This window comes from Denticeps clupeoides, chromosome 11 (assembly GCF_900700375.1).
Source record: "Denticeps clupeoides chromosome 11, fDenClu1.1, whole genome shotgun sequence".
NCBI lineage: Eukaryota > Metazoa > Chordata > Actinopteri > Clupeiformes > Denticipitidae > Denticeps > Denticeps clupeoides.
This window is the reverse complement of record NC_041717.1, coordinates 18,106,639-18,119,973: the sequence shown is the minus strand read 5'-3', so window position 1 is coordinate 18,119,973 and position 13,335 is coordinate 18,106,639. Positions and strand designations below refer to the sequence as shown.

The window sequence follows — 13,335 nt, the reverse complement described above, 5'->3', positions numbered from 1 at the left end:
ACCGCCAACAGATGGCAACGAGCGGCCGTGCTGGGACATGAAGACCCTCCGGCTGCTGCTCTTCCAGGGTATGAGGGTTGGGTTTCATTGCACCAGTCCAACGATATTACACGATCCACCCTTCTGTGCTTCGGTTCCATCATCGTGTTAAATCTGAGGTGCGTGCCGACCCTCAGGCAGGAAATCATAGCGTGATGGGGACGTCCTTTTGTTTAACCTCATATAATTGCAACTTGCATTCTATAAATAAGCCTCAGAAGACATTGGAGAAATATGAAAAATGTGCAGCTTCCTCCTACTTGGACAAACAGACCAATGTAAATCCAGTATCATACAAGACTCCATACAACTTCACAAACCATACAGCTTAGAACATCTGACCGGGCTGTAAAGCTGGTCAGTCCCACCTCGGTCAGGATTTATTGCAGAACGTTTTTTTTTATTATTATTTGCTAATCAGAAGAACAAAGAAATAGCAAACACACTGGTGTTGAAAGTGAATGAAAGTAGCTTAAATATTTTTTCAAATTTAGACAGAAGCCCTGAGGATCGTCTTCTTTCAGGGTAGTGATGAGGCAGCAGAAACACTTTCCGGTTGCGGAAGATACAGGTCAACGAGATTTAAAACCCGCATTTGCTCCAGATATAACAGGATGTGACACTGCTGTCCTTCATGAAACTCCGGGCCCTTATGAATAATATAGAACTGTAGACCCCTGCACGGCCCCTATTTAATCCCTACCCCACCCCCATGGAGACCCCCTGCCCACAACCGCACCAGCTGCTGTACAGAGTGACATTCATCTGAATAAAACTCAGGCACGTCCAATCTTATGAGAGAATGTGTGGTGTGCTTTTTAAAAAAAAAAAACCCCATCAGTCAAATTGAATTTATTGTCTTATAAACACCCGAAACGACTGCATTATATACAGGTTCACCAGACTGGGTTGAGCTGAGAGGGATTTTGAATCTGCAGGACAATTAAATGATTAAATTCACAATCATTAACATCAGTGGGATTAAAAAGAAAATAAATTATCTAAATAAAAACTCTCAGATGCAGAGTTCAATATGAAGAGGCTGGTTCATACAAACTAAATAACTTTTCGAAAAGCTCATTGAAGTGCAAAACAATGAAACTTATCCTTAAAAATCAAGTGGCGGGGACACTAATTGAGTCATGACTTAGAATTTCTAAACTTCTATATGCACATTATATATTTCTATATACAAAAAAAAAAAAGTGTTTCTTCCTGCTGAAAGCCAGACGATGACCTGGCTGTAGTGGGCGGAGTTTCAGTCCAGTCAGCTCCGCAGTAAATCGGGACTGTAGTGATGTTTCAGTTTCAGGCACTTGGTTAAAAGAGCATCTGTGGAGGTTTGAGGGCAGGACAGTGGGGAGTTTCTGCTAAACAACTGAACACCGAAATGAAAAAGTAAAAGACAGGGGGCTCCGCTGGACAGGCCTTTATCTGTCTTTGGAGGTGAGTTTCTCAATCAGTTCCTGCAGAGGAGCGAGTTCCTTCCTGTCGATCAGATTGAACTCCTGAGGAAAGAGCAGAGGAACAAGGGCAGACTGAGAAAAGCATCAGCACAAACGCTGCCATGCGCTGAGGCGGTGGCATTTTGAAGTCGCCTGGGTGAGGCTTTGAAGCTCCTCCCACCTGGACGAAGAAGATGAAGTGCTTGAAGGAGGTGTTGAGATGCGCCTCCTCCTGCAGCTGGATAACGGAATCAAAGTGCTGGTGGTAGATGTGGGCGTAAACCCGGAACAGGCGCTTCAGGATGGTCTTGGCCACGGTCATGAAGTTCTTGGGGAACGGAACGCCTGCAGACACAGGTGGTGTTAGAACTATGCAGGTGTGTTTCATTTTTTTTTTTAATAATCAGGGTACGGACACAATACCTATTTTGGACGGGAAAAGAGTCTCCTCATCCAGCTGGTCTTGAACCCAGGTCATGAGGTAATCGATGTACTTTGGTGCAGAACACTTGATTGGTTTCTTGATGTTGGTTCCGTCGGCCCAGTGGTACTCGTACCTGGGAGAAAACAACAAAATCAGAGCTGGACGCACTACAGATTTTTTATTTTAATTTCATTAGGGGTCCTGTAGTCGTGTTCCGCTCACTTGGGTCCGGCGGACATCAAAGGGCAGCTTTCCTCGGTGCAGAAGTCGGTCACGGTTCCGTACAGCATGTTGATCTGGTTGAAAAAGTCCACGGCTGAAACAGTGTGAGAATGCTAATAAGACTCATCAAAATCACCACCCCAGAATTTTTGGAAATAACCTCCCAACGTCAATGCACTAAATACACACACACACACACACACACTCTCCTGTTCAAGAACGTCAGCCTTTGTGGCTAAAGAATGTTACTACAGAAAACCCAGTCCATTTCTAGTAGCACATTTTTAACCTGTTCTCCCTGCTACAAGTTCACTTTTATGTAGAAGGGACCTGCAATAACCGGACTCCGCCCACTCCCGGCGGTGTTTCTCCTGTTGTGGAGCATCGACTGACTTCACAGGGGAATGAGAGTGGTCAGATTGACCAACTTTAAAATGACATTTTTAAAGGAGAAATTCCAATACCATAAATGAAACACACACACAGTACAGGCCAAAAGTTTGGACACCTTCTCATTCAACGTGTTTTCTTTATTTTCATGACCATTTACATTGATAGTTTTGATGCCTTCAGTGAGAATCTACCAACGTAAATGGTCATGAAAATAAAGAAAACACATTGAATGAGAAGGTGTGTCCACACTTTTGGCCTGTACTGTATAGCTTAACGTTTGTAGCTTTTTTCTATGTTATTGTGGCTGGTTTGCCTTTACCTTTGTTTCCATTCCTTCCGCTGCACAGCAAAACCAGCAGAAAGTTTATATGATCCCAATCCAAATATCATATGGGGAGGGGCGGTGTTACATTGGCATTTAAAAAGTGTCTTAGATTTAACTACGAAAAGGACTGGGATCACATGAACTGCGTCTTCACATCCGCTCACGTTTCCTGCCCTGTCTGGGACCAGCAGCCTGCGGGCACCATGAGCCGCATCAATACATGTACAAAAGCCCTGTGACCCAGGCGACCAAGTAGGGGTCACAATGCAACACGAGATGCCCTTTAGGGTCATTAAGAGGGGTTGGGCAAATTAAAGCGATGTGCAACGGACAGTGACGAAGAGAACTTTACGGTTCTGTTTGCTGCATACACCGATATGGGGGTCAAACGCAAGCACTAAGCAGAGTGAGGCTAAATATAGCAGTGTGACCCAATAAAATCTATTTTGCCAAGCAAACAAGGGGTTTATGGTGCGCTGATCTTTGCCTGTCTGCAGGATTACACAAAAACCACCGGACCAATTTCCAAGAACAAGGAAGAAGCCGTTGCATTTCGGAGCAGATCAACAAATGTAATTCCACACAGTATTCTGCCTAAGAATACAAACTACTTATCACCACATATTAGGGGTGTTGAAATTAATCGTATAATCGATGCATCGCGATGCCGACCTGGACGATATTGCATCGATGCAGTGCAGAGCATAATCGATTATCATAATGATGTTGCTTGGTGATTTTCTGTTGGTGAATCTCGTTAAAAAGTAGTGCAGGTAGTGACTGTGGCGGCCTGTTCTACAGAATACAGTGCCGTTCCGTGTCGGAGTTTTACGCTGCGTGGCGTGGCGACCATGACGTAGAATCAAAGCGGGGGTGTCTACTTTCCGCCACTTCGAAACAGACACACGAAGCGGGAATGGAGGAAAAGCTGATCATTCTCTGAGTGTTCAGAGATCTACAACACAACAATATTTTTACAAAAACACACATTTTTCGTGCGGTGAGCATTCAGTTAAATTAAAAATAATTATTCTGTAATGAATACTATTTGGAACTAAGGTGTCAGAAAAATTTGGACATTACACGTACCAAATATTACTGCTTTTATGTAATACAAAATGAAATAATACAAGGACCACAGAGCTTGGACCAGTCTGCTCGGTTCCTCTGCTTGGTGGACATGTCGATCTGCATCAGGACCGGAGCAGACGATTAACTCCGCCCACAACATAGTGCCGTGTGCACTTAAAGGAGAACTAACAGTATATATATAACTGTTACAAGGTGAGTGCGGACGTAACAAGTTTTTCTGCTCTGGAGCAAATCAGAGCGTCCACACAGGCGAGCGAGACCTTAACATCATGTGACCATGTAGAAAATGTCTGGGATGCATCGCGATGCATCGATATCGAGGCACTGATAACCGTAATCGAATCGTGAGACCAGTGAAGGTTCACACCTCTACCGCAGATCACAATAATTTTTGGAGCAGAACGCAATCCAGATAAGGCTGAAACGGTAGACTGTTTTAAACACATACAGCACTTCCCGACAGCAGATTTTATCCACAAAATAAAGAAATAAATAAATAATATCCTGGTCCACGTGACTGGTGAGGAACTCACTGTTGACCGCCACCCACTCGTTCAGGTCCTCCCCTTCCGGCAGCATGACCGCCATCCGGAGGTTTCCACTGCCCAGCGTGGCCTCGGCATGCTTCAGCAGCTCGTACTGGTGAGAACCTTCCGGGATGTTCTTCTTCGGCTTGAACGTTTTCGACGAGCGACTTCCGCTGCGAGGAAAACAACAAGACCAGAGGATGGTGACGTTGAGAAGACGCAAGCGGACACAAGTTGTGAAGTTTGGACGTGTTCTGTTTTCTTTATTTTCATGACCATTTACGTTGGTAGATTCTCACAGAAGGCATCAAAACTATGAAGGAACACATGTGGAGTTATGTACTTAACAAAAAAAGATGAAATAACTGAAAACACGTTTTATATTCTAATTTCTTTGCTCTGATTACTGCTTTGCACACACTTGGCATTCTCTCGATGAGCTTCAAGATGTCATCACCTGAAATGCTTTTCCAACAGTCTTGAAGGAGTTCCCAGAGGTGTTTAGCACTTGTTGGCCCCTTTGCCTTCACTCTGCGGTCCAGCTCACCCCAAACCATCTGGATTGGGTTCAGGTTCGGTGACTGTGGAGACCAGGTCTCCACTTTTTGATAAGTACATATCTCCACGTGTTCATTCATAGCTTTGATGCCTTTAATGAGAATCTACCAACGTAAATGGTCATGAAAATAAAGAAAACACATTGAATGAGAAGGTGTGTCCAAATCTTTGGCCTGTACCGTACTTAAAATGAATGGAACGTATACGGAGGTAATACCTGTGTAAATGTGTAGGGGCAGTGTTGCAAGCTCTTAAGGGGGTGGTAGTAGCCTAGAACCAGAAGACTACGGAGTCACTGGTTCAAATCCCACTTACTACCATTGTGTCCCTGAGCAAGACACTTAACCCTAAGTTGCTCCAGGGGGGAACTGTCCCTGTAAATACTGATTGTAAGTCGCTCTGGATAAGGGCGTCTGATAAATGGCATAAATGTAAATATCTTAAGATACAGGTATTCACTGATTTATTTGGTTTGCTGCTTCGACACTGACCCCTGGTGGTAAGGAGTACACACTACAGATTTCGACGCCCAGCTCGGTCGCAACTGTGTACGGAGACGCACACGCAGCTCACAGCAAGTGTATTTCTGGCGTAAAGGCATAAATATACTTGCTGTTAAATTTTATAGGGTGTAATTTTATAGGGTCAGTGCTGCGAGATCCGCACTCAGCAGATGGCGGTTAAGATGCAGGCATTCGTCGCCCCTCGGGAATCCTCGCTGGGTCTCCGGGTCACCTTTGATCCGTAAGCACGCCGGCTCCTGTACTTGCCCTCTGCGGGCTGGCGTGACGGGATGTCGATGTCTGCGGAGAAGCGAGCTGCCCCCGCGGTGTCTGTTGGCAGTGTAGGGGGGGAAGGGGAGCCACATCTCAGACGACGGGCGATCGATCCAAGACCGATCCTTATCTGACACTAAAGGCACTTAAAGGGGCTGGTTCGCCAGAGCGGGATTGTTCTCAAGCTTTGCAATAGAACGGAATTACCAAAAGCACTCAGCAGCAATCTAAGATGTGATTGGCCAGGAGAGTTTTACCCGTGCTCCGATTGGCCAGTGCCTCGCCATGTACCCATCCTACACGAACACAGACCGGGCAGGACCTTAATTTCCACTTAACGTCGCGGGAAACAACAGAGCCGAGTACGAATCTCCTGGTGATCCAGGATCTTCGCACCAGCTCACAGCTCATGTGAACGGTTCCGCTCCACTGCCAGCAATCCGACCTGCGCCGGCGGAGCCAGACACAAAGCCCGAACAGGATATACTCACAAGAGGAAACTCATTTCGGCAGAACGGAACTCGGAGCGGGAAGCCCGGGGGTCTCCGCGTCGCGCTGCTCAATGCGCCCCCGAATCCGTCCCGACGCGAGATAAGACGCCGCGCACTCCGCCTGCAGCTTCCGTCTAAACTTCTGCTTCCCGTCCCAAGTCTCGTTCGGCGCTGCTCTCGCGAGATTACGGCTGCCGCGCGGTACAACTCAGTATGACATGCGGTTGCATTTACATTTAAGTCGTTTGGCAGATGCCCTTATCCAGAGCGACGTACGACGTGCTTCCATGTTACAATCAATGAACTGATCAATGGAATGATCAAATTGGTGCTTTGCTCAGTGGTGTTCTGTCGGACTGTCCTACCGCGTCAGAATTTCCTACCGCAGCATATTTTATGCTAGCTGTACAAATGTACAAAACTTGTTTAAATAATAATTATACTATAATACTGTCCATAAACCACAAGCAGTATGTTGTGATAGCTCAGAAACACCCACCAGATTGTCCTACCACCAGTGTTTTACCTGTTTGGATATTAATTGACACTTTGTCCAAAAACCACAGGTATGTTCTGATAGCTCAGAAACACAAGTATTTGGTTCTGTTCTTACCGTATTTTCCTTTAAGTACTCCATCTAAACTTTTAAAACCGTGCGGTGGCCGCATGCGTTATGGGCATGAGCAGTTGCCTTGGGTAGGACGTTTGGATAAGTAGGATGAAACAATAGAACACCTGTAACCTAATTGCTATACGTTGCACAGCCTTTGCAATATAATGCAATATAACATTGCTGAAAACCTTTAATTTTTAACCTTTAACCTCTTGATATGCATAATAAAACGTGTATTGATGCCAAATCCCCCTTCTCGTGAGTTTACACTCACTTGTCGTTTGAATGTGAGAACTCCTCTCTCGCTCTCCGTCATTCCACCGTGCCGCTAGGGGGCGCCACTCGTCGCTCGGTCTCCGGCTCACCTTGGACCCGTGTGCACGCCGGCTCCTGCAGTTGCCCTCTGCGGGTCGGCGCGACGGGATGTCGGTACCGGGCCGCGCTCTGCTCTTCTCCCTGCTGCGCTCGGCGGCGAGGCGGAGCCGCTGTCCGCTGAGAAGGGAGCTGCCCCCGCGGGGTCTGTTCGCCGGCGCCCGGTCACCGTGGACTCTGGTGGACCGTCTCCTGTCTTCTCGGGTAAAAGAATCCAGGCTGAAACACGATGCCGTGTGTTGGGAAATTATAATAGATAGGTGACCGGCGGTCATTTTTATTGCACTTGTCACCTTGGAAAGTGACATTTCCATTTTACATTTAAGGCATTTGGCAGACGCGACTTGCAACGAGCTTCCATGTGACCATCGATGAAGTGATCGATACTGGTTCACAAGGACCCCCAACTATGAATACAATCTTTTTATTCACTCTGTAGTAGTTTCTATACATAAGTAAGACAATAAGAAGGTTACAAGTTATTCTAAATATTCTCTAAAGAGGAAGGTCTTGAGCTGTCGTTTGAGAATAGAGCTGTTCTGACCTCGAGGGGAATTTCATTCCACCACCGAGGGGCCAAGACGGAGAAGAGTCTAGATGAGCGTCTTCCTTTTACCTTCAGAGATGGAGGGACCAGGCGAGCAGTACTGGAGGCTCGGAGTATACAAGGTGCAGTGCGAGGTGTAATAAGGGCTGTGAGGTAGGATGGTGCTACTCCATGTTTGGCTTTGTAGGCCAGCATCAGTATTTTGAACCTGATGCGTGCAGCTACTGGGAGCCAGTGGAGGGAACGTAGCAGAGGGGTGGTGTGGGAGAACTTGGGAAGGTTGAAGATTAGTCGTGCTACTGCATTTTGTATGAGTTGTAGAGGTCAGATGGTACGTTGAGGTAGACCAGTAGTCCAGTCGTTAGATTACTAAGGACTGAACCGGTATCTGGTAGATAAGGACGGATTTGTCTGAAATTGTAGAGTAGGAATCTACATTAGAGGGAAAGATTGCTGATGTGAGTCGAGGATGAGAGTTGGTCGTCTATTGTTACTCAAAGGTTGCGGGCCGTTGTAGAACGGACACATTTGTACGCGGGGAACTTATGTACAGCACTGATCTGGACAGAGAAGATCTGTGGTGGGTAATGCATCATGGGACGTTCTTCTACTTCGTCCCGTCCCGAGGAATGTGTGTTTTAGATAGGTCTTCACTCCAGTCTGACCCTAATAAGCCTATGCTGGAATAAGCCTGGAAGTGGGTGGAATTCCGGCTCTTCTAGCTCGGCTCACGACTCTTTCGGCTCCCAAGTGACTCTTCACTAAATTTAGTTCATTACCAAAAATGAAGACTAACTTACAAAACCCACTACAACATTATAACAACTTTGTATTAATTAAGAATGGCTTAATAATAAATAATAATAATAAATGGCTAAATAATAAATGTTTAAGGTACAAAAACAAAACCATCTGAATTTGAGAAAGATCCAGTATATTTTTATTTTTCTTCTCTTTGGACTGCTGGAGGTGCTGCTGGACCTTCTGGAGTTCTTCTCGTGTGCGATGGTTGTTTGCAGAGCCTGTTCGATATGAGATTGTGACCTTGCACGTTCTGAACTCTGCCTTCGCGTCATCAATGTAATTGGAACGTATCCCAACTTTACTTCCTGCCATGGCTCGTTTTGCCGCGTGCGTCTCCTCTCCTCCGGTTTCTGTGGATGCAATTTTTTTGTCCAACTTCAGCCGGTCCTGTAGCACCGCCCCGCCACGCATTGTGTAGTTGACCAAATTTTTTAAAAGCAGCTCTCTTGACTCCAGCTCACAGGCAGTTCACTTCGATCGATCACTTCAAAGAGCCGTTTAATTTGCGACTGGTTCAAATCCCGAACCGCCACGCTGCCACTTTTTCATTGTGAAACCCTGCAGCACAGCACACGGTGCACACAGTGAAATGTGTCCTCTGCTTTTAACCATCACCCTTGGTGAGCAGTGGGCGCCCGGGGGGAGCAGTGTGTGGGGACGGTGCTTTGCTCAGTGGCACCTCAGGATTCGAACCTGCGACCTTCTGATTACGGGGTCCACTTCCCTAACCGCTAGGCCACCACATTCCCCCGGTACCGCCACCACACGCTTCTCCCCGATTAATACCCACTACTAGTGTATTACTCTTACTAAAACAATGACTTTTATTTTTATTTATATAAAGATGTATTGCGATACAGTACATACTGCGATATTCTACCGTTATTCTAAACGTGAAAGCAGAGCTGTGATCGGTCTCATGTTTCGCGATTTCACTCTGCCTGAAATGCTAAGCAGTAATTCAAAGTACCCCGCCGTACAGCGCCATCTACAGCCGTTGAGGGTGTAGCCTCACGCTGACCTCACTAAAGAAAGCGCTCGACGGCGCCACCCGGTGGGCTAAATTTACATACACAACAACAATACTTGATGTCTCTGTATCGATACAATATCACCACAAAAAGAAAATTCTGTATCGATATTTTCTAACACCCATACTGCCTATATTCAACATAGCTTGGACATTACTTTTCCTGGCCATTTCCATCACCTCCCATATAAAGAAATGTAAAGGTCAAGGAATTTTTTAGTCTGATTTGGAGTGGGAACCCTGTTGGTTGTAAACACTGTGGATTTGACTGGTGTAGAGAGATCATGTTTTTGTGTGTGTGTGTGTGTCGCCGTCCACTCACCAGGCGGGGTCCACAATTCAGGAGGATGACTACCCGCCCCTCTCAGAGTACACAGGCCCGGGGCCCGAGCAGAAGGACGTGTTCATTGTTCAGGCCAAAGGCCTCCCCTGGTCGTGCACACAGGAGGACCTTCTGGAGTTCTTCTCAGGTACACGCGGACGCTCGCCCTGGGTAGAACAGCTTTCGGGCGCGTGGGTGCCTGACGTGGGCGTGTTTCAGAGTGCCGGATCCGTGACGGGGTGAAAGGAGTCCATCTGGTGCGCAGCAGAACCGGGAGGGCCAGCGGTCAGGCGGTCATCGAGCTGGAGAGCGAGGAGGACGTCAGCAAAGCTTTGGAGAGACACAGGCAGTACCTTGGGCCTCGATACATTGAAGGTGGGTAGGACATCGTCTGGACCAATCAGAGCGAAGTGACCTTAAAACCTTTAGGGTCACATGCAGTTCCTCTTCATATGAAAATATGGATATTGTTTGTAAATGTTTCACCCGAAAACACCAGTTCACACAAATTTGGGTGCTTCTCAGGAAACTGCAATGAGCTTTTTCCAAAAACAATTATTTATTACTATTAACTATATTTACTATATAGAATTTTAAATGGCACTGTTACCCCCCCACATGTCTACGTTTTTTTTTTGTTTTTTTTTTATAGTTATTATGGTTATGGTTATTATAACCTTCACCAGCTTCTAAAAAGTGTGCTGTCACTTTAAATAAGAAATCATTCATTGTGATCCCTGTGGTTAATGTAAAAATTTTACTAAATGCCCCCTCAGAATAAAATTGTATTACTATAGCATTACTAAAACTGAAGTAATGTTATAGTAATAAAATAATAAAATCAAATATTGTTATAGTAATAAAGAAATGAGGTGGTTCAGACATCATGAATCACTTATTTACTTTTTGTTATTGATATATTTATGTTTAGCCAAACAGCCACTAGAGGGCAGGTGAGAGTGGCGGAGGGAGGTCGAAGTAATAAAGTATTTATGAATCTAAGGCTGCAACCATCGAATATTTTTGTATTCGAGTACTCTGTTTTAATTGAGTACTCGGATAAATCATACTTTTGTGTTTTTAAACAACTACATCAATAGTGTGCTATGCAACATGCAAAAATGTGTCTGTGAAACATTCATGAAAAGTCTTTTTCTTCTCGTCTCACTTGAATTTTGGGTTTTTCCATGAATGAGAATAAATGTGTGTTCTAGTGTTTGAGGTGACGAACCAAGACGCCGAGGCCATCCTGAGGGGGCTGTACACGGCTCCGGCGCAGGACGGTGTGGTCCGGATCCGTGGCCTGCCCTTCTCCAGCACCGAGTGGGACGTTGTGCACTTCTTCTCGGGTACGCCGTGGGTGGAGGGATCACAGCGTTGTCCCCGCTCGTTGGCTGACTGGGCCGCTTACTGTCTGCAGGGTTGGACGTTGTGGAGGGCGGAGTCAGCCTGGTGACAGACTATAAGGGTCGGAGTACAGGCGTGGCCTTTGTGCAGTTTGCCTCCCAGGAGGTGGCTGAGCAGGCTCTGCAGAGGAACAAGGGGCTGATGGGAAGCAGGTCGGGAAAATTCATAATTAGAATGAAATGAATTCTAAATAAACGGAAGTTTCTTTTTACGTTTGTATTATGGTTGAGCTGCTGTTCTGCTCCCAGGTACATCGAGGTTTTCCCCAGCAAAAAGAGCGAAATGCCCACTCGGCTCAGGAGGAAGCGGGCAGAGTCTCCTCCTGCCGGCAAGCCCGCCTCTGCCGCTAGTGACAACGAGGGTGAAGCGGACGACCCGCAGCCCGCAGCCTCCGGGTGGAGCCCGGACCACAGCGATGGTGAGAGAGCGGAGCGAAACATGACAACACAGTTGCTATGAAGGTTCTGATTGGCTGAGAAGGAGAAGAAGAAGAAGATGATGATTATGTTGAGTTTGTGACAACCTGCCCTCTCTCTCAGGATCCAGGGCTTCTGTGACTTCCTCAGATCAGCTCAGCAGGGTCCTGCCGCACTATGTCCACGTGAGGGGCCTACCGTACCAGACCACCGCGGCGGACATCGCCTCTGTGAGTTCTCAGCCAATCACGGCGTGAGATGAGAACACGCTGACAAGCCGAGAGTTTTATATGTGAGCTGCCGTGTTAAAGTCTGTCTGTCTGCGTGTGTGTTAGTTTTTCTCACCTCTGAGGCTACAGAGGATCTTAATCGAGTACCGCTTTGACGGCAGAGCGACCGGCGAGGCTCAGGTCTACTTCTCCTCCAACAAAGACGCGGTGGCGGCCATGTCCAAAGACCGAGAGAACATGGGTGAGCTTCCGAGCCTCTGAAAATCGCTGGTGGCATCGGAAATCACTTTCCTTCCCTTTTGCAGTTATTTGATCGAACCTCCCTGAACATCATCGCTAGGGTTGAGCACGTAGTGTGCAACAATGTCGATTTAGCCCCTGAAATCCAATCATGGCCCAGAATGCTTTTACTGTGAGGTGGAGCAAACTCTGAATGCGGGTCCATTTATTATTTTTAATTATTAATTTTTTTTTTTAAATCAAGAATTTTGGGTATGCGTGGAGTACCAGCCAATCAAATCAGGTTGCAAGGAACAACGATTGGTTGCTGCTCATGTGGCGCTTGCACAACAGAGTCACAAGTTAATTTACTTTATCCAGTTGTGTTACATACGTTAAACTGGAAAAAAAATACCAGGCTATATTTTATATAAAATTATGTGATTTTATATCAACCCTACTTTTGATATTTTAACAGGTGACCGGTACATCGAGCTTTTCCTGAACTCCGCACCGTCCGGCAAAGACACATCCTGAGGTTAGTACTGGACTTCTCACATTATTCAAAATTACATTCTTTATTGTATTTCCAACTATTTACTGCTTTGAAATGTCTCTGAATGCTTTTTCCTTTGAATGCACATTGTTGGTGGTCTTTTATTGGAAGGCTGCATGAGAGTGAAGGATGTTACAGTGGATGATATTTTCAGGTTTTGAAGGGCCATAAAGGGCCTGAACTGGGAGTGAATTGGTTTTTATACCATATTTATTATCTTACAGGTACAAACGTGAGGAAATGAAGACGAGGCTCCTGTTTCTCCTGTATTTATTATGACGTGATGAGTAAACCACATTCCCTTTGTTAAGCTCCGCCCCACCTGTCTGTAAATCACCGGCATGTCCCAACATCTCAGAACAGCCAATAAAACGTCCAATCAACTCTCTGCTCTGGGCGCTTTAATAAAACCGCGTGCAGTTCAGTGCATAATCCTGATCTTTTTTTAATTAAACACAGCACCCTGTACTGGAATAAAGGCAGGACATGAAGACTAACAGAATCTCGCATCCTGTAACATTAATCAG

The 13,335-nt window shown here is 46.0% G+C and overlaps 2 protein-coding genes across 2 annotated transcripts; one reads left to right on the top strand and one right to left on the bottom strand.

Moving 5' to 3' along the window:
• Positions 1-876: 876 nt before the first annotated feature.
• Positions 877-6,460, bottom strand: mob1ba (MOB kinase activator 1Ba). The gene is made up of 6 exons (XM_028995322.1): positions 6,293-6,460; positions 4,474-4,640; positions 2,131-2,224; positions 1,908-2,041; positions 1,666-1,829; positions 877-1,547 (listed from the first exon to the last, which is right to left on the bottom strand). Exons 1-6 carry the CDS (start codon positions 6,304-6,306, stop codon positions 1,470-1,472), a joined length of 651 nt encoding a protein of 216 aa, XP_028851155.1. The 5' UTR covers positions 6,307-6,460; the 3' UTR covers positions 877-1,469.
• Positions 6,461-6,616: 156 nt separating this feature from the next.
• Positions 6,617-13,196, top strand: grsf1 (G-rich RNA sequence binding factor 1). Its single transcript, XM_028995321.1, has 10 exons — positions 6,617-7,481; positions 9,984-10,128; positions 10,200-10,355; positions 11,195-11,329; positions 11,401-11,539; positions 11,636-11,805; positions 11,927-12,033; positions 12,139-12,274; positions 12,731-12,790; positions 13,033-13,196. The coding sequence occupies exons 1-9, from the start codon at positions 7,329-7,331 to the stop codon at positions 12,787-12,789; spliced, it is 1,200 nt and encodes a 399-aa protein (XP_028851154.1). The 5' UTR covers positions 6,617-7,328; the 3' UTR covers position 12,790; positions 13,033-13,196.
• The last annotated feature ends 139 nt before the right edge of the window (positions 13,197-13,335 follow it).